Genomic DNA, 19,689 nt, shown 5'->3' with positions numbered 1-19,689 from the left:
GAATCAATGCAAATATTTCTTTAGTGTTTCCTGTGTGCCAGGCACTGTCCACGAGTGATCCTTACATTTAAAAGTATTAATTGAGCACCTACTGTATACCAGCTACTAGTCTAGGAGAACACGGTGATGGACCAAATAGTCACAAATCCTTTTACTTGTGGAGCTGACATTCTAGAGGGGCAGACTTTTTTTTTTTTTTAAAGCAAACATGTAAATAGATAAGATCTATGTGTGTTTGTGTGTGTGTGTTAGTCCCTCGGTCTTATCTGACTCTTTGCAATCCCATGGAGTTCAAAGGGGCCCGCCAGGCTCCTCTGTCCATGGGATTCTACAGGCAAGAATACTGGAATGGGTTGCCATTCCCTTCTCCAAGGTAAGATCTATAGTATGTCAAATGATGATCAGTACTTTGGAGAATAAAATCACAGAAGGCAGGGATCCAGGAATGGGGTAAGTGTAATTTTAGAGTCAGAAAGATTCAGAAAAGGGAACATTTGAACAAATACCTGAAGGAGAAAACATTGGAGCAAAAAGTCGACGGAGGTGAAGGAACAAGCCCTGAGTGCGTATACAGGAAGAGCATTCCAGGTGAGGAGACAGTAAGTGCAAAGATCCTGAGGTGGGGGCATGGGGGATGTTCAAGAAATAAAAAATGGTCTTCCTGGGTCCTCATGACAGCCCTTCCAGGAGCCTGACCACAGACCCCTTGATCACAGAGAAACTCAGGTGAAGAGCATAGGTGGCATTTAAAGGCAGACCCCACCATAATGCCTTCAGGCTGGATTTCATTTCAGCCCAAGAGAGGCCTCCTGTTAGTACAGGCCTCCAAAGGTGTGGGACAGCTGCCAGGAGCAGGGGGAGGTGGAGAAGCCCTGAGGGGGCCTTTGGCACACCCACCACCTGTGTTGGGGACTGAAAGGCCCTTGGGACACATGGGAGACTGAGGCCCACAGAGAGGAAGGCGCTGCCTGAGGTCACACGATCACTTGGCCTCTTTTTGGGAAGAACTTGTTCCAAAAGTTCTCAGTCCTCTGGCTGAGTCAGGCCACTGGGGGAGTTTTTTTGGGGGGCTCCTACCTATAAAATGGGGAAAAACTGATCTCCTAGGAGTTGCTGGGATTTTAAATGAGATAGTGCTTATTCAAAGAAAAATCCCAGTGAAAGTCCCCTTGCCATTCTTCTTCTAACTCCGAAGCCCATAGCCCCTGAGCCCTAAGAAGTGAGGGACCATGGGCAGCAGAGGGTCACTGGGCAGCTGCCCCCCACCCCGCCCCCACCCGCCTGCCTGGCTCATGAATGATTAGTGAAGCTTGGGGGTTAGTAGGGTGTGAGCTGCCCCTTGAACACTTTTCATGAATGGTTTGAAGAACCTGAACATGTGACATCTGCTAATAAGTCCAGGGGTCTAACACAGTCCGTTCAAGTGGAAGGAGTGGAAGGACGGGGTGGGTAGCCTTGAAGGTCTTCCTGGGCAAGTCTCTCCCTCCCATTTCTCCTCTTTCCCCCGTTGAGTCTTAGGCCCAAATGGACACAGGGGGCTTCTAACTGCTGTCTCGGATTGTTTGGGGGCTGAGGAGAGGTTAGGAAGGAGCCTTGGCTGGAAATCAGAGATCAAGACCTCTGGGCTGTCTTATGTATTTCCCGCTGAGTTACCCTGAGCCAGTTTCAGGCTTCACCCTCCAGGCCTCAGTCTCCTCCTCCAGAAGGTAGATAACTCTAAGATCAGCCGGGCTTATCCCCAGGACTGAACAAACCCAGAAAGGATGTGAAAGGACCTCTGAAGTGCTTTTCTATTGAATATCTGTCCTTCCGTTTTCCTTCATAGAACCTACCCGAATGTGGGAGGAGCAACATTCACGCTAAGTTTCAAGGGCTTAACCCAGCACCTGCACGAAGTGAGTCAGTAAATGCTGACTGTTATCATCACTACAGTAATTCTCTTCCCTGAGCCCAGGGCCCTGGGCTGGGAAGAGCCCTGGGCTCAGACCACCACGCTGAAATCACGCTCCGCCCCTTGCTAGAGACGTGGGTGAAGAGGTGGGCGAACCTCCCTGAGCCTCCGACTTCTGCTTTCTAAGCAGGGCCGTGAGACGAGCAGGGGAGCTCAGCGTGTCCAGGGCGAGGCTCGGGCCAGGTCACGGCAACCCCTCAGTGAGCGGCAGCTTCATTGCTGTCAACTGCCACTCACAAGGGAGGCAGTGTGAACTCGGGCCGGGAGCTCAAGATCTCTGAGCCACACATAACCCGGGGACAGCGGTCACTACTGCCTCTTAGGGCTGTGGGTAGGCTGAATGAGGGAGTCCATGGGCACCATGCCTGGCACGTCTCAAGTGCCCAGTGCGTGCAGCCGTCTCAAATAAGAGTGCTGGTGCTCTGAGGTCACAGGGGCAGCTGCTCAGGAGACCGCGGGGAGAGATGCTGCCAGCCTGGCAGGGCTTCCAAAGACGCCACGTCCACCCATGTTCCCTTTGACTTCCTGCCCAGCTCTGTCAGGATGGCGAACAAGCACCCTGATTTGTGGGTGGGGATATGGAGGCTCAGAAAGGCCACCAATCAGCCCAAAGGTCAAAGCTTGGAGGTGGTGAGCCAGGATTTGCACCTGGGAGTCTGGGACCCCTTTGGGCCTTGTCACCCTGAGCCCCAGCTGCCTTACGTAACTCCCTCTTTTCAAGCAGAGGCTTGTGCCTCTTGGCCTCAGCAGAGAGAGTTTCTCTTGTATTGCCTCTCGTCTTGCTGGGTCCTCTGCCTGGGTCTGCTGTGTGTGCTCCAAACTCCCTTCCTTTTGGGGTTAATATCTACCCAGCGTCCTTTGCCTTCATCCGCTCATGAAGCGCAGACTGGAAGTGCCTTAGGGATCATCGAGATGAAGGCACTAGTGTAAGGAAGGCAGGAAATGGGCAGAAGTAACAGATCCTGTCAGTAGGAGCTAACATTTTATAACTTAATCTGCCACGCACTGCTCCCAGCACTCAACCCACATTCCCTGCATTTAATCCTTGTAACAGTAACTTTGTGAGGCTGAAATTCTTAGCATCATTGTCATCATCCCCATTTTACAGATGAGGAAACTGAGGCACAACGAGTCACTTGTTCTAGGAAGCAGTAGAGGCAGGATTCGAACCCAGGCCCTCTACCGCTAGATGCCAACCTCGCAACTCAAACGCCTCTGCTTCTTGACGTCGGGCTCGGATTTCAGCCCCCCATCTCCTAACTAATTCCCTGTCCACTGTTCTTTCTGTTGATCCCGACGGCTCCTGCTTCTCAGGGGCTGGTCGTTTCTGCACGTGCATCAGGTGCAGCGTGATGCTGTAGTTCCTGTGTTATCTATGAGCAAGCTGAGGTCCGAACCTGCCCAAGGTCCCTCACACCAGCCGTGGGTGCCTGAGCCGCTATTTCCAGCCCCTAGTGGCCTCAGGGGTTTTGACCACTGTGGAGGCCCAGCCTTGGGATGGAGGGGATACTGACAGATTGAAGGCCTGGCTCTGGCCATTCTAGAGTTCAGAGTTCAGGGCTCCCCACAGCCCTGGCCCTGGACGTTCCTGGGGAATGGGCCTCTAGTAGGCAGCAGGAGGGCACCACTGTGAGCACCTGGCCGTGATCCTGCTTCCCGAAGGGCCTGGCATGGCGCCTCGCTCACAGCCCAGCGCCTTGACAAAAACGCAACCCAGCAGGAAGATGGATGTGGGGCGGGGGAGGGGGTGGTGGGTGGACACGGTTTCCGAACAGCTCCCGCCCCAGACTCAGAGAACACCCCAGTGCTCTTTCTTTCTTTTCCTGAGTGAGGGGGGCAGGCTTGGGGGCAATGGGGGACAAGTTGCCTTGTGTCTGTCTGGAAATCATTCCCCCAGCTCAAAAATTAACTGCCTGACCTGGCACTTTCTTCCTTCTCGTTGTCACCTCTGCGTGTTTCGCCTGCAGACTTTAATCCCCGTACTTACGGATCAGCTGAGCCTGAGAAGCTGGGATTTCTTCAGTGGGCGGATTATAAGGCTTTCTGTCAGAAATGTCTGGGTCAGGCTGGCATGAATTGGGCTGGTGAGGGACTATGAGGACCCCCCCCCACCCCCGCCATCCCGGCCCAACTGTTGCTCCCAGCCAGGGCCAGGACTAGGGACAGCCAGGTGAAGGACCCCAGGAACAAAGTTTCAGGACGGACTCACTGTCAGGGTCATGTACCCGCTTCACCCTCATCCCAGCCCAGCTCCCAACTTCTGCTGCCTGATAGACCTCAGAGTGCAATGATCTTTCCACGAAATGGGGTAAAACAAGTCCTTACATCTGCCTCGCTGTGTGACCTCAGGCGAGACACTGTCCTTCTCTGGGCAGTCATGGTACTAGGGGTTAAATTACGCCAGGGTTTCTCAGCCTCAGCAACGGTGACTTTGCTCCTATTGGAAACAAGTCATTTTCTGTTGTGGGGGGCTGCCCTTGCACTGCAGGATGTTTAACAGCCTCTGCCCACTAGATGCCACTGGCATCACCCCCTCCAATCACCCAAAAATGTTCCCTTTGTCCCCTGGAGGTCAGAGTCATCCCCTATTGAGAACCGCTGGATTAAGTAATCTCAGGTTAATTCTAGCTCAGATATTTTAGGATTTATTTAAAGATTTAAGAATAGTTTATTTGAAGCTCAGCTTTAAGAAATTTGGGCTTCCCTTGTGTAAAGGTAAAGAATCTGCTTGCAGTGTGGGAGACCTGGGTTCGATCCCTGTGTTGGGAAGATCCCCAGGAGAAGGGAATGGCTAACCACTCCAGTATTCTGGCCTGGAGAATTCCATGGACTGTTAGTCCATGGGGTTGCAAAGAGTCGGACACAATTGAGCGATTTTTCACTTTCACTTTAAGAAATTAAACTTGTATTATGATTTTTTTAAATAATTTTATTTATTTTTGGCTCTGCTGGGTCTTCGTTGCCGCGAGGGCTTTTATCTAGTTGCAGCAAGTGGGGGCTACTCTCTAGCGGCAGTGCATGGGCTTCTCATTGTGGTGGCTTCTCTTGTTATGGAACAGGGGCTGCAGGACACCTAGGCTTAAGTAGGTGCGGCACGTGGGCTCCATAGCTGCGGCTCCCAGGCTCTAGAGCACAGGCTCAATGGTTGTGGTGCACAGGCTTACTTGCTCCACGGCATGTGGGATCTTCCAGATCAGGGATCGAACCTGAGTCTCCTGTATTGGTAGATGGATTCTTTACCACTGAGCCACCAGGGAAACCCCTACCCTTGTATTGTTATTGCAATGTAACACTAGCTCAAATTTATTGAGCATTCCCATGTCCGTGGTCATTTCATATGAAATAAATCACTCTCCAAGGTAGAGACTATTATTACGTGCCTATAGCACACAAGGAAACTGATGGTGAGGGCAGTTAAATAACTAGATCACACAGCTAGAGTGTGGAAGGATTGCATTTAGTGTTCAGGCTTGTCTGATTCCAAAGCCAATACTATTTCTGTGTGTGCATGCTAACTCACTTCAGTCATGTCCGACTCTTTGTGACCCCAGGCTCCCCTGCCCAGGGGATTCTCCAGGCAAGAATACCAGAGTGGGTTGCCATGCCCTCCTCCAGGGGATCTTCCCAACCCAGGGGTTGAACCCGTGTCTCCTACGTCTCCTGCATTGGCAGGCAGCTTCTTTACCACTAGTACCACCCGAGAAGCCCAACACTATTTCTACTGCATGTTTATTATAGGAAGATTAGAAAAGACAGATAAGCAAAAGGAGAAGTTAGTACTTTTTGATGACAAAATTGCTACATTGGTGGAGTCCAGACTTTTCTATTCCATTCACCTTTCTGAAGCAGTCTGGGAAAAGTAACAAAAAGCAACAAAAGAGAAGAAATTGCCATATCTGATAAAAGAAGGGCAGACCACAATCCCACCCTGTTTGTGAAGACGAGCTGACAATGACTGTGGGATTTGGACCAAAGTGCAGAAGGGAACCAAGAGTGGCATGTGCTTCTGCAGCTCCTGAGCAGGAGGTAGAAGTCTCCAGAAGGATTTTTCAACTCTATGAACCCTTCCTAATCCTGGCAAAGCCTGAAGCCTGCACAGGGGAAGGGAGAGTCACTGAGATGTATGTGACAGTTCAGAGTTCAGATGAACTGGATGAAGAGACTTGAAGACCCTTGGCAAGAAGTAGGATGTTAAAGTGGCAGGTGAGAGAAAGGATAGATAACAATCAGCCGTTTGGTTCTAAGGGTTCTAATTTTCTCTCTCAGTGAGTCAGAGACTTACTCAAGGAGACATTGAAGAACTGTGATTTTCTTAGGTCTTTATACTTAATCTCCACTCTAAGCCTATTGCTTAGAGTAGAGATATTAATATATTTCAGGGCAGCGCTGGTGACAAAGGATCTAAGATAATCCACAGGGTTACCTGCCCGCCTCAGCTTCCTTCCAGCTCCTGTCCACACACTTTCCTTTAACAAATATCTGTGACAAGTAGCCAGGACGGGACCTACAAAAAGGTTGTGTGAGAAATAAGAGGAAAGAGAACATCAGATGAAAAATAAACAAAGAAAAATACTGGAAGAGTTGTGTTATGAAGTAGGAGAAACTACTGAACTGACATTTCTCTGTAAAATATACACAAAAAAATAAATGATGACCTTCCTAAAATAAATCTCAAGGTAAGAAATAAAGGTTCAAAGAAGAGAATAAAAAGTAGATGGAGTTGAGAAAAGCAGTGTCAGAAGAGAAATGAAAGTGGGTGACAGAGAAAAGTGAAGCCACACTATTATAAAGCTCTACTGGAAATAGCAAAATGTAAACTATTAAAAACATAATCAAGAACTTGTTACACAGGCTAAAGAAGATGTAACAAAATTAAGTAAGAAAGAGTAAGAAAGGATGAAAGAAAAGTGGTCAATATGGAAGACAAAGGAAATCCAACTTCTGCGTAATTGGTGTTGCTGAAGAAGAAAGAAAAAGAAATCAAACAAATAAAACAGAAAACAATATTGGAATCTTTAATAGCAGAAAATTAATTTACCTCTAATTCTAGAGGATTAATTAATTAAATGACTCTGAAGTCAAATTAATTTAAAACATATACAAATTTTCTGTCTCCAAGGAAAAATAATGTATAGAGAGACTCATCAACTCTGAGCTATGTCATGGTAACATGAATGAATTGAGGATTAAACCAAATAATGTTATGGATATCCAGGCAAAAAATTTGATGAGCTCTAAGGGGGAAGAAATTAGGCTGGCCTCAAATTTCTGCACAAGGAAGTATTTCCTAATTCTCAGAAAAGAGAATGCAACCTCAGAATTTTATAGATACATTACATATGTATTCAGGGAATGTCTATTTTAAAAAAAATGTACATATATAGTTGAAATTTGTAAAAATGAAGAAATTCATTTGTAATCTCACTCCTACTCTACCTGTTAAGTACGTATTTCAGAATGCGTTTACGTGCATCCTTTCTCGTGGGATCCTCTAGGATGTAGGTATCGCACCATTATTATTCCCAAGCTGCAGATGGATGAACTCAGTGACTTGACACAAGAATCAGTGGCAAAAGCACTATACCCAGGCTTCCTGGCCCTTGGACCTGAATCCTCTAGAATGACTCTGTCCAAGAGAACTTTCTGCAGTGATGGGGACGTTCTAGATCTGCTCTGTCCAGAATGACAGACACTCATCTTATGTAACTGTGGAGCACTTGACATGTGGCTCATGTGACCGAGAACCTGGAATTCTAAATTTCATTTAATTTTAATGAATTCAAACTTACACAGCCACCAGTGGCCCAGACTTGGTATATTTGGACAGCCTAGTTCTAGAAATTTCCTTGGCATTCTTTTCCCTTCTGAAAAAGAAATCTGACCACTTTCCATTTCATCCATCCCCCAACCACATCCGCATCAAGTCCTTCCAGATTCTGGCCTCTGGGGTCAATCAGCTTTCACAGTTAGGACCAGCCTTCTGGCTTCTCACCCCAGTCTTCTCGGACTGCAGTCTCCTTCGGGTAGTCCCCCCTGAGGGTTTTAGCTGAGTCACGGCAGCTTCTGCTGGCAGAGGGCATAGGCTGGGGCCGTGAGCAATGTTTCACCTTGAGCCACAACTCCGTCTATCCTGTGCCATCTCAGCAAATTCCCCTTCCTGAAGCAGAACATCTAGACCGAACGGAGTGGCCAAGGGGCGTACTGATGACTCTTGAGATGACCCAGAAAGTGAGCCTGCAAGAGCAGACACCTCCCCCTGCCTCTGGACTCCAGAGGTTAAAATTCAAAGGAACAGGGCCTTGGGCTCATGTGACACTAGCCTTTACCCAAACTTGCCCTTGAGGGAACCAAAGGAAGATTCCATCCGGCAGACACGCAGACTGACTCTCCCTGTGGCCAGGTGGCTGGTCTGAGTTCACTGAACAGGGGACCCAGAGGTAGAGGTGGCTCGGACGTGCTGTGTGCCCGAGTAAAACCGACCCCACTGGACTCCGCTCCCTGATCCACTATTTGGACCAGGAACCATAAGATCTGCTCTTGTGCTCCGTGTGGCTTCTCCTGTGACCTCAGTTTCTGTCCCTGTAAAATGAGGGTTTTTAAACAGAACAGGGACTTCTCACAGAGCATCCTGTGATTCCTAGTAATCCATGAACAACTTGACATTAGATCAGAATTGTGTATGTGTGAGCTCTTTTCTGGGACTTTCCACCCATTAAGACCATTTAGATGAGAGGTCATACATTGGTGACCATGGGTCTGATGCCTTTTGCAGACATGGGTTGTTGTTTTTTTTTTGGCCCATACTTTCATTTTAATGAGCAAATAATTTAAAACTGTGAAATGTCACATAAAAGCACAATTTCAAGCCTTTCTTGAAAAACCAGAGCTGGCATCCTGGGCCCCATGGCAATAGTCCGGAGCTGAGAGCAGCAGTTGCTGTTTTCAAGGGGCCTATACTCCCCACTTCACCAGAGTCCCCACTTCTTCCTGTTGCCCCCATGACACGAAAGCCCAGTGCCAGCTGTAATTTATCATCAAACTTGGTCATTTTTTTCCTGTGTTGGAAGATCAGTTCCCTGTACCCACAGCACTGTCAGAAGTGCAAATCAGACTCCAGAAAAATGAAGTGATTTTCCTTAGGCTAGCCCACTTCACTCATTAAATTGTTCCTTGCACTTGAGGTTGTGATGCCTGATTTAGAGCATTTAGTCATTCATTTGGGCTTCCCCAATGGCTCAGTGGGTAAAAAATCTGCCTGCAGTGCAGGAGACCAGGAGACATGGGTTTGATCCCTGGGTCAGGAAGATCCCCTGAAGGAGGAAATGGCAATGCACACCAGTATCCTTGCCTGGGAAATCCCATGGACAGAGGGGCCTGGCGGGCTATAGTCCAAAGAGTCGGACACAACTGATTGACTAAACACACACACACACACACAATCATTCATTTAACAAATGTCCACTGAGGCCCTAAAGAGAGAGGTGAGCAAAACAGACAAGAATGCTGTTTGCGTGGAGCTTGAGGTCTGGTGGGAAGAGAGCTAATGATAAGTGAATGAATAAATTCTTCAGTCATTGGAAAGTGCTTGACAAGAACGAGGCTGGGTCGTGGGGATCAGATCGCAGACAGTAGAGTGGTCCATGAAGAGGCGACCTTTGAGATGAGGCTGAACAAGGAGGAGTGAGGTAGGCAGAGATCAAGGCTGAAGGCCAGGCAGAGGAGGCAGCAGGTGCAAAGCCCTGGAGGTGGGAACCAGCTTGGCCGGTTGAATCACTGAGAGCCCACCACTTAGCGTCTGCAGGCCAGCTCTCTGGTCCTGCCTCCAGGCCTCCTGGGAGACTTTTGCTCTCTGGAACTCAGCTCTGGCCTAGAGGACTGCAGGGGTGGAGGGGTGGGGGTGAGGGGCAGCAGTACTTATTAATTCCTCACCAGATGCCTGGCACTCAGCTGGCAATTCTGAACCCAGTTTGCCCACAGGAAGCTCAACCCAGGCAGGGGAGCTACTTTGGGTCACCCCGGCCCTGCTCCAATTCCTAACCAGCGAGGCAACGAAACACTGTTGACCCACTTACTGCCCAAGCCCCGTGAGGGCCAACGATCGACTTCCCGGTTCCTGCCATTTCCCTTGGGTCACCCCCACTGGCTGACATGTGCTGGATCTGGAGTCATTTCTCCACAAAAGATGAATGTTGACCTCCTGGCAAGAGCACCCAGAGAGGGAAGAGAAAGTGGGACAGAGTGAGACAAACAGAGGGAGGGAGAAAAGAGGGGAAAGGGAGAGAGAATCCAGGCCTGGGACTCAAAGGCCTTTGAAAGGCCACCCAGGCAGCCCAGAATTTACCAACAGCCCCTCCCATCATATAATGCGCAGAATTTATAGCGTTGCACTAAAGGACTGGCAAGATGTCACCCCTGAAGCAGAAGTGCTCGAATATTTACCACAGGTTTATTTACAATAACGCCAAACTGGAAGCACTCCAGTTTCCATAAACAAGAAGATGTACAGAGAAAGAGTGGTATATTTACAGAATTGAATGCTATGCAGCTATGAACAAGAGAAAGCTGCACACACACACAACCTCCAGGATGAACCACGGGCACTACTCTGAGTAGAAAATACAAAGGTCCATTCTGTATCATTCCATTAGGTAAATTCCCAGAAGAGGAGAAAAAAAGCTATAGTGATGGAAATCATGGCCATGTTTTGAAGGGGTCCTGAGGACTGACCTGAAAGGGGCTGAGGGGTACTCTCTGGGGGGATGGAAATGCTCTGTGTCTCTTTTTTTTGAGCTATAGTTGATTTACAATGTTTTGCAAGTTTCTGGTGTACATCAAAGTGATTCAATTATATATATATTTTTTCAGGTTCTTTTCCATTATAATTTATTATAAAATACTGACTATAGTTCCCTGTGCTGTATAGTAGGTCCTCTATTTTCATATATAAGTAGTTTGTTCTCCATGTCTGTGAGTCTGGTTCTGTTTCGTAAGTTCATTTGTATCGTATTTTTAGATTCCGCATATACGTTGTATCATATGATATTTGCCTTTCTGACTTATTTCACTTAGTATGGTCATTTCTAGGTCCATGCATATTGCTGCTGAGTAGTATTCGATTGTACACATTTACCACATTTCTTTACTGGAAATGTTCTGCATCTTGATTGGGATGGTGATTGTGTGGGTTCATACATTTGTCAAAACACAGACTGTACACTTACAATAGATGCATTTTATTGTGTGTAAACTACAGCTCATAAAGCTAATATTTTAAAAATCATGTTTGTTTTTCTCTCCAGTTGTTGCTCTAAAAATGTAGAGGGGACGTTCTTCCCCTATTACCCACGTAGTCCTGAAGACCACGACTTTCCCCATCACTCTTGAGAAGTATTAATAATTAAAATCCTCCAGTTACTTGAGTGCACACACATGATCTCTGCATAGAAAGTAGAATGGTCAGTTTTTGCCATGCCCTTCTCCAGGGGATCTTCCCAACCCAGGGATCGAACCTGCGTCTCTTATGTCTCCTACATTGGCAGGCAGGTTCTTTACCGCTAATGCCACCTGGGAGCCTTTGTAATGTTGGTCAGGTTACTTAACCACCCTGTGCTTCAGTTTCCTTATCTGTACAAGGGAGGCAAGCATGGGACCTACTTCCTAAGGCGGTTGGTGACAGTCACAGCTAAACTGAAATCATGCAGGGACAGTAGTTGGAATGGTGTCTGGCCCGTAGCACGTTCTCAGTGAAGGTTGGTTCTTAGTAGTCTTACTCTGGTGCTGGTGGTGGTCGCTGTCATATGAATGAGAGCAAGGATGATAGCTTCCAGCTGGATCATTCTCTGGAAAAGAGAAGACAAAATGGAAGGGTGAGGCTTCTGGGAGGGGACATGAAGGTCATTAAGAGCGTGTTCTTTGGGGACAGTGGGGGCACAGATGAGAAGTGATGGAGGGACACAGAGGGCAAGGCCAGGCCAGGGGGCTTCAGGGATTCTTTTGATCTAGGAGTTTGAGAGATTCCAGGGATGCTAGAGATCTAGAGGATGCAGGAATTTGGCAAGGGCAGCCGTGGATCATGCAGAGATGTGGAGTGGTACAGAGCGCAAACTGGAGTCAGGCCACCTTGAGTTCAAATCCTGGCTCTGCCTCAGTAACTTTGGGCAAGACACCTGGCTTACCCCCTTTGCCTCAGTTGTCCCATCAGTAAAATGGATATTAATAATACCTGCCTCCAAGAGGAGCTATGGAACAGAATGCATTAATGCATGTAAATTACTAGGAAAAGTACCTGGCCAGTTGTAAGCACTTGTTAGCTCTCGTTACACTCGGAATCCTTTAAATGTTTAAGGGAAAAGAGTTTAAAAATTAGAATTTCTGTTTAGATGTGCAGTTCATGAATTGCAACACGACCATGGGACCAAATTATCTGGGTCACAGCTTCACACGCATGACTAAACCCATGTCTTCTGTAATCCCCTCTGAAAAATAATAGGGCCTCTCGTTAAATGAATTAATACATGTCAAATGCCTGGAATTTAATAAATACTCAAAACATGTTGGTGGTTGTCATTATTACCATAATTATTCTGCTGCATAGTGATGGGAGGCAGGATTGAGAAAGCAGTTCTAAATAGAGCTTCTCAGAGCTTGAATTTTCCAAGTGACCTCAACTATTATAATATTCTTTTCTTTTCGCTTCATACCTTTGTCAGGATAACCCAGGTAAGAGGGTTACGCTGGCCTCACAAAATGGATTGAGAGGTGCTCCTTTTTTCCTTCTATTCTCTGGAAGGACTTGTGTAAGATAGATATTATTTAGTCCTTAAACATTTGGTAGAATTACCATTGAAGCCAGAAGGGCTTAGAAGTATTTTTTGTTTTTGTTTTTTTTGCAGGGAGATTTTTAATGATTAATTCCATTTCTTTCAAAGTCAATGAAATAGTTTTTCTATTTCTTTCTCTAATAATTGAGTAAGTTATGTTTTTCAAGAAGTTTTTCTATTTCCTCCAAGTTATCAAATTTATTGGTATCAAGTGGTTCATACTATCTATTTAGTATCCTTTTGAAGCTGTAAGATTAGATCAGTTCATGAGGGTGGGGATGGAATTGTGCTATGTGCTAAGTCACTTCAGTCATGTCCGACTCTTTGCGACCTTATGGGCCATAGCCTGCCAGGCTCCACTGTCCATGAGATTTCCCAGGCAAGAATACTGGAGTGGGTTGCCATTTCCTCCTCCAGGGGCTCTTCCTGACCCAGGGATCGAACCCAAAACTCTTACGTCTCCTGCCATGGCAAGTGGGTTCTTTATCCACTAGCGCCACCTGGGAAGCCTGGGAATGAAATTATAGCTCTTAGAAGAAAGCATGTTTCTCTATGCCTGGCACCAAAGAAGGACCAAGTAAGGATGTAAGGAGAAGACAGCCATCTATGAGTCACAAACAGAGTTCTCCCCATGACCCAAATCTGCTGACACCTGGACCTCAGAGCTTCTGGTCTCCAGAACTGAGAAAAATACTTGTCTGCTGTTTAAGCCACCCAGCCTATGGTATTTGCTTGATTAGACACACATATCTTTTTCAAACTGAAATACCCATTGGCCTGTCAGGTGGTATATAAAACAGGATAGATGCGGCATGTCTTCCAAAGCCAGCAGCAAGCTTTGACAGCAAACAGTTGTATTATTTTTAAACGATGGATGCATGACGGAGCATGATACCACACATGCGTTGAAGAATGTCAAGTTTGCACCAGAATGACCTTGACTCCTTGGGGGCTTCCCATATTGTTGTTCTTCTGCCTGGAGGCCCACAACAGTGACTGGAGCCTGTGTACTTCTGGCTCACGAGACCCGATGGTTAAATTTTCATGAACTTTGCTAGCTAGTTGTTGAACATAGACACTATTTAAGGTGAAATTTTATGAACTGGTGTTAAATAAAATATATCAAAACAAAGGTAATAGATAGTCAAAGCTCATCACTTCCTAATTGTGTTACTATTTTGTAAGGTCTTGATGTTATTTACATCTACGGTTATCTACCTCTACTATTATTTACCTCTAAATGTACAGTGGAAATACTGTAGAGTGTTGTGATACTGTCCATCTCCCAGCATTCTGTGCCCAGTGATGTAACTTGGTGGCTTCATATCAGCCATGCGGAGGTATTCACACCATAGAAATCAGTAAACACTACAAACCAGGGCTTGGCTTATTGTTTGGGCGCTTGTCTAGTCTTAAGGTGATGGGAAAATTTAGTCATGCAGATCACACTTCAAATGTGTTGTCTATAGCTGGGACATTGTGAATAGCACAAAAAATGAGGAACTTTTCGTCCAACGTCTTTTCACGCGGATCATTTTTTAAGTCTTTATTGAGTTTATTACAATATTGCTTCTGCCTTATGATTTGGTTTTTTGACCATGAAGCACGAGGGATCTTGGCTCTCCAACCAGGGAACAAACCCGCAGCCCTCTGCATTGGAAGGCAAAGTTGTAACCACTGAACCGTCAGGAAAGTCCCCTCCTCCAGTATTTGAAAACCATCATTTGATTCAGTAAAGAAGACACACCATTGATAAATGGACTATTCACTGAGTCCATTTGTCTTAATAATTAATGTAAAGGAAAATATAACTAGCATTCCAGGTGGCACTAGTGGTAAAGAATTCACCTGCCAATGCAGGAGATACGGGTTCAATCCCTGGGTCTGGAAGATGTGCTGGTAGGAAATGGCAGCCCTCTCCAGTCTTCTTGCCTGGAAAATTCCTGGACAGAGGAGCCTGGCAGGCTACAATCCATGGGGTCACAAACAGTCGGACACAACTTAGCACACACACATTCATAGTGGAACTAAACTCATTGATTGATGACTTGAGTGACTTCTTAGCTGAATTTAGTAGTAATTAAGAACTTTTACACACACATACCTGCAGTTTTTCAGAGAATCAGTTGTTAAACATTTCCCAGCACACCACTTGAGGAATACTAGGTAGGTAGAGTCTGATAAGGTCACTTGAGTTTGAGAAGAACTAACTATTGAAAATGGTCCTGTGATTGGCACAGATTTGCTGGTAAAAGTGCATGACAATGTCCCAGTCATTTTCCTAGTCTCAACTCCCAGTCTGGTCAGGAGTAATGTTTGCGGAATGAAAGACAGGGAGCATGTTGTAAGCACGGTCTCTGAGTTACAAGTATTAGTCACGTCAATAAATACTTTGGGTTCCTACTAAAAGTTCCAGGCACTGCTCTTGGCTTCAGGGACACAATCCCAGCCCTCCTAGAGTTTACATTCTAGTGGAGGAGAAAACCAGTAAGGTATAAAAATCTGCTTTCAGGTTAATTTCAGTAGTCAACTTGACCATGCTAAGAGATGCCTAACTCGTTGGTGAAACATTATTTCCAAGTGTCTGTGAGGATGTCTCTGGAATAAATTGCACTTGAATCAGCCTCAATCTGTTTTGTTTTGGATCTTTGAAATTGCATTGTCAAGCTGTCCTAGATTCTAGTAATCAGCTGCCAATTGGTTAAGAGAGTTGGCTCCGGAGGCAGACTGTTTTGGCTCACAGTCATTGCCTCGCTAGTGACCTCCTTGCATCTTAAATTGTCAATCCATCAAACGGTCATATTAATCGCACCTACTTCACTGGGATTTTGTGAGGAATAAACAACACCTGGTACTTAATAACCGAAGGTTGTCACTATTGTTTAGTCACTAAATCGTGTATGACTGCTTTGCAATACCATGGACTATAGTTCACCAGGCTCCTCTGTCCATGGGATTCTCCAGGCAAGAATACTGGAGTGGGTTGCTGTTTCCTCCTCCAGCGGATCTTCCCCACCCAGGGATCGAACCTGCATCTCCTACATTGGCAGGTGGATTCTTTACCACTGAGCCGCCTAGGAAGACCAATAACTCAACAAATATCAGTAACTATTGTCACTCTTTATAGAGTGTGCACCGGGTATTGGACATTGTGCTAAATGCCATGTATGGGTGCAGCGGTAGCTACTGGTGCTCTTTCTGCATCCCCTTTGGCACTCACCATTCTGCACAGGCCGGTAGCTTCTTCCTGAACCCAGGATGCTCGGCAGGAGCATGTTCTCCGGCTGCTGCACAGGGCAGGCCCAAGTGCTGGGGAGTTAACGCTCCCACGAGCAACCCTCAACCAATGATGACTAAGAGTTGGCAGCATCCTTGCCTCCCAGGGGGACTACTCTGAGGTCTGATCTACCCTTTCTTCAGGGGTCCTGATCAAAATCGCACCCCAGCTGTCCACAGCGGTAACCATCTCGTTAATGCATCATCTTGGCTTCCTTCTCTATTTCACGTACTCAGTGCCCTTTCAGAGCTTTCCAGGATTGCCCGTCAAGCAAACTACTTTCACTTTCACACACTCTCTCTTTTTTTGGCTGTGCCATGTGGCATGAAAGACCTTAGCTCCCCCACCAGGGATCGAACCTGTGCCCCCTGTGGTGGAAGCACTGAGTCTTAACCACTGGACCGCCAGGGAAGTCCCTCAAACCACTTTCACTCTCGTGCTCATCTCAGGGACTACTTCAAAGACAATGGGGGTATTTCACGTGACCTTCACACAGTCCTATAAAATGACAGGTATGGCTCCCCCACTTTATAGTTGAGTAAAATGAGGCTCAGATCAGTGACACCACCTGCTCAAGGTCTGAGCCTTGGGCACGTACCCTCTCCACTGCCTCCCCAAGGAACGTGCCTCGGGGATGGGCCCTGCTCCAGGACCTCTTCTGTCCCTGCCACCCCAAGCTCTGCTGACCCTCCTAAGCCGGCATCTCCCCACTGCAGGAAGGTCGCTGCCTGTTCGTCATCCTGCTCATGGCGGTGTACTGGTGCACCGAGGCCCTGCCCCTCTCGGTGACGGCCCTGCTGCCCATCGTCCTCTTCCCCTTCTTGGGCATCCTGCCCTCCAACAAGGTCTGCGCCCAGTACTTCCTGGACACCAACTTCCTCTTCCTCAGCGGTCTGATCATGGCCAGCGCCATCGAGGAGTGGAACCTGCACAGGAGAATTGCCCTCAAGGTCCTGATGCTCACCGGGGTCCAGCCAGCCAGGTAAGGCCAGGTAATGGGGTCCAGCCCAGGGGTGGAGAGGCAGAGGGGCCCCATTCTCGGAGCCCAAACCCACCCTTCCTGCTCTGGTCATCTGGTGCAACAAACTCATCATATCCCACCATCCACTTGTTCATTCATTTCCCAAATATTTAGTGAGCCCCCCTCTGTGTGCCAGACACAGTGCTAGGCTCTTGGGTGGTTCTCAAAATTACGTAAGAATCACTTGGGAGTCAGTTGAAATGCTGGTTCCCAGACCTCACCCCAGGGATTCGTGTCCAGTAGTTTTAGACGGGGGCTGTGTTAGTAGTTCGCCTCAGGTGACTTGGGGCTGAATCCTACCTTTCCTGCTCTGGGAGTGACCTACCCTCTCTCTGCTTATAAAATGACGATATGAGAGTCTGCACAGTAAGTGCTGGCTCTGTCGTCCTGGTTTTCTATTTACCAGCCAAGGTGACCCACTGGGTGGGGAGTGGATGGAAAGATGGCCTTGGAGAGACAGGAGATAGGGTCCATTCCTACGGGGCCTCGGGCCTCCTGGATAGGACTCAGACTTTCATTTTAAGAGAATTGAGTGTCCTTTAAAATGAAGTTGTTGTTGCTCTTTTTTTGCAGTTTGCTGCACCTTAAGGCGTCCTTCCCAGTAATGTTATTTAAACGCATAAAGCACATGTAGGAGTTAAAACAACAACAATCACAGCAAAATAAACTTATCCAAATAATGTTTTAAAACCACACGAATCTGTGATAGAAAAAAATTTCTGGTAGAATACCATATGAACTTCTTTATTAACACAATAAATGATGAGATCTAGCAACAGCCTAGTAACTGTAGTTTTGAGGCTGTAACCAAGTCCCTTCTAATAATACTAACTTTATTGTTTTCATTAATCACTGAAGGAAATACTCAATTTCTATTGAAGTGAAAGTGAAAGTCACTCAGTCGTGTCTGACTTTTTGCGACCCCATGGACTATACAGCCCATGGAATTCTCCAGGCCAGAATACTGGAGTGGGTAGCCTTTCCCTTCTCCAGGGGATCTTCCCAACCCAGGGATTGAACCCAGGTCTCCTGCATTGCAGGCAGATTCTTTACCAGCTGAGCCACAAGGGAAGCCCAAGAATACTGGAGTAGGTAGCCTATCCCTTCTCCAGTGGATCTTCCTGACCCAGGAATCAAACCAGGGTCTCCTGCATTGCAGGCGAACTCTTTATCAACTAACCTATGAGGGAATATTAGATGTTAGTAAAGTAGAGCTTCATTTACTCCCATCATTTCTGTCCTGAATTATATCCATGGCCCCTCTGTCTGTGAATCTCTGCTTTAAAGAATTCTAAGCTGGGGAGTGACATGACTAGATTGGCATTTTAGAAAAATTCCTCTTGGCTGCCACATGGGGAGCAGATGAGGATGAGAACCTAGATGCTGCCCAGGTGACTTCCTCCTGGAGGAGGTTGTATTTGACACTGAAGAAAGGATGAGGCTACTATCAAACACGTTTTAAAGTTTGTTGTTGTTGTTCAGTCACTAAGTTTTGCCCAACTGTTTGCGACCCCATGGACTGCTGCACGCCAGGCTCTCCTGTCCTTTACTACCTCCTACAGTTTGCGCAAACTCATGTTCATTGAATTGATGATGCCATCCAACCATCTCAAGCTCCATCGTCTCCTCCTCCTCCTGCCCTCAATCTTTCCCAGCATCAGGGTCTTTTCCAATGAGTCGGCTCCTCATATCAGGTGGCCAAAGTATTGGAGCTTCAGTTACAGTCCTTCCAATGAATATTCAGGGTTTTAAAGTTATAACAATGAAAACAGTATGACACTAGTTCAGAAACAGATTTTTAAAACAAATAATAAATTATCTGGAAGAAATCTAGATCTGTGGGGAAGAGAAGGATTCAATAAATGGTAGATGTTGGTATAATTGATTCATTAAAAAAAAACTTCTTAGATCTGACTCTGCTTTATCAGTTCAGTTTAGTCACTCAGTCGTGTCCGACTCTTTTCGACCCCATGAACCAAAGCACGCCAGGCCTCCCTGTCCATCACCAACCCCCAGAGTTTACCCAAACTCATGTCCATTGAGTCGGTGATGCCATCCATCTCTTCACATCAGGTGGCCAAAGTATTGGAGTTTCAGCTTCAACATCAGTCCACCAATGAACACCCAGGACTGATCTCCTTTAGGATGGACTGGTTGGATCTCCTTGCAGTCCAAGGGACTCCCAAGAGTCTTCTCCAACACCACAGTTTAAAAGCATCAATTCTTTGGCGCTCAGCTTTCATTATAGTCCAACTCTCACATCCATACATAACTACTGGAAAAACCATAGCCTTGACTAGATGGACCTTTGTTGACAAAGTAATGTCTCTGCTTTTTAATATGCAGTCTATACATCTAAATAAATTTAGGGTGGATTAAGAGTTCAATGTAAAGGGAAAAAAACCCCACTAAATTTAGATTCCTATTGGTGGGAAGGACCAAGTGATGGCAGGCAGTCCGGGCATCAGGGCATGTTTGGGGGCTGATGAGAAATTCAGCAGAGCCTGAGAAGGGTGCCTGGGAAGAAGGGATGAGGGCGAGGAGGGTGGAAAGACTGTTTAGGGTAAAATAGTGAAAAATCTTGGTGTCAAGGCATCTTTTTTTCTGCGATGGGAGCCAT

At 46.7% G+C, this 19,689-nt stretch overlaps 1 protein-coding gene across 3 annotated transcripts in view; it reads left to right on the top strand.

The window, feature by feature from the left end:
- Positions 1–16,767: 16,767 nt before the first annotated feature.
- The window catches only part of SLC13A3 (solute carrier family 13 member 3), a 54,498-nt gene continuing 51,576 nt past the window's right edge, over positions 16,768–19,689 (top strand). For 2 of the 3 annotated variants that reach the window (XM_055543274.1, XM_055543275.1), the window contains exon 1: positions 16,768–17,030. In XM_055543274.1, the coding sequence (XP_055399249.1) occupies positions 16,795–17,030 (236 nt within the window). In that variant the 5' untranslated portion in view covers positions 16,768–16,794. The remainder of the gene's footprint in view (positions 17,031–19,689) is intronic. The other variant, XM_055543273.1, reaches the window with a different exon arrangement.

This window comes from Bubalus kerabau, chromosome 13 (genome assembly GCF_029407905.1).
Source record: "Bubalus kerabau isolate K-KA32 ecotype Philippines breed swamp buffalo chromosome 13, PCC_UOA_SB_1v2, whole genome shotgun sequence".
In the NCBI taxonomy this organism is placed as follows: Eukaryota; Metazoa; Chordata; class Mammalia; order Artiodactyla; family Bovidae; genus Bubalus; species Bubalus kerabau.
Note: the sequence above shows the minus strand (reverse complement) of the source record. Positions and strands in the feature narration are given on the sequence as shown.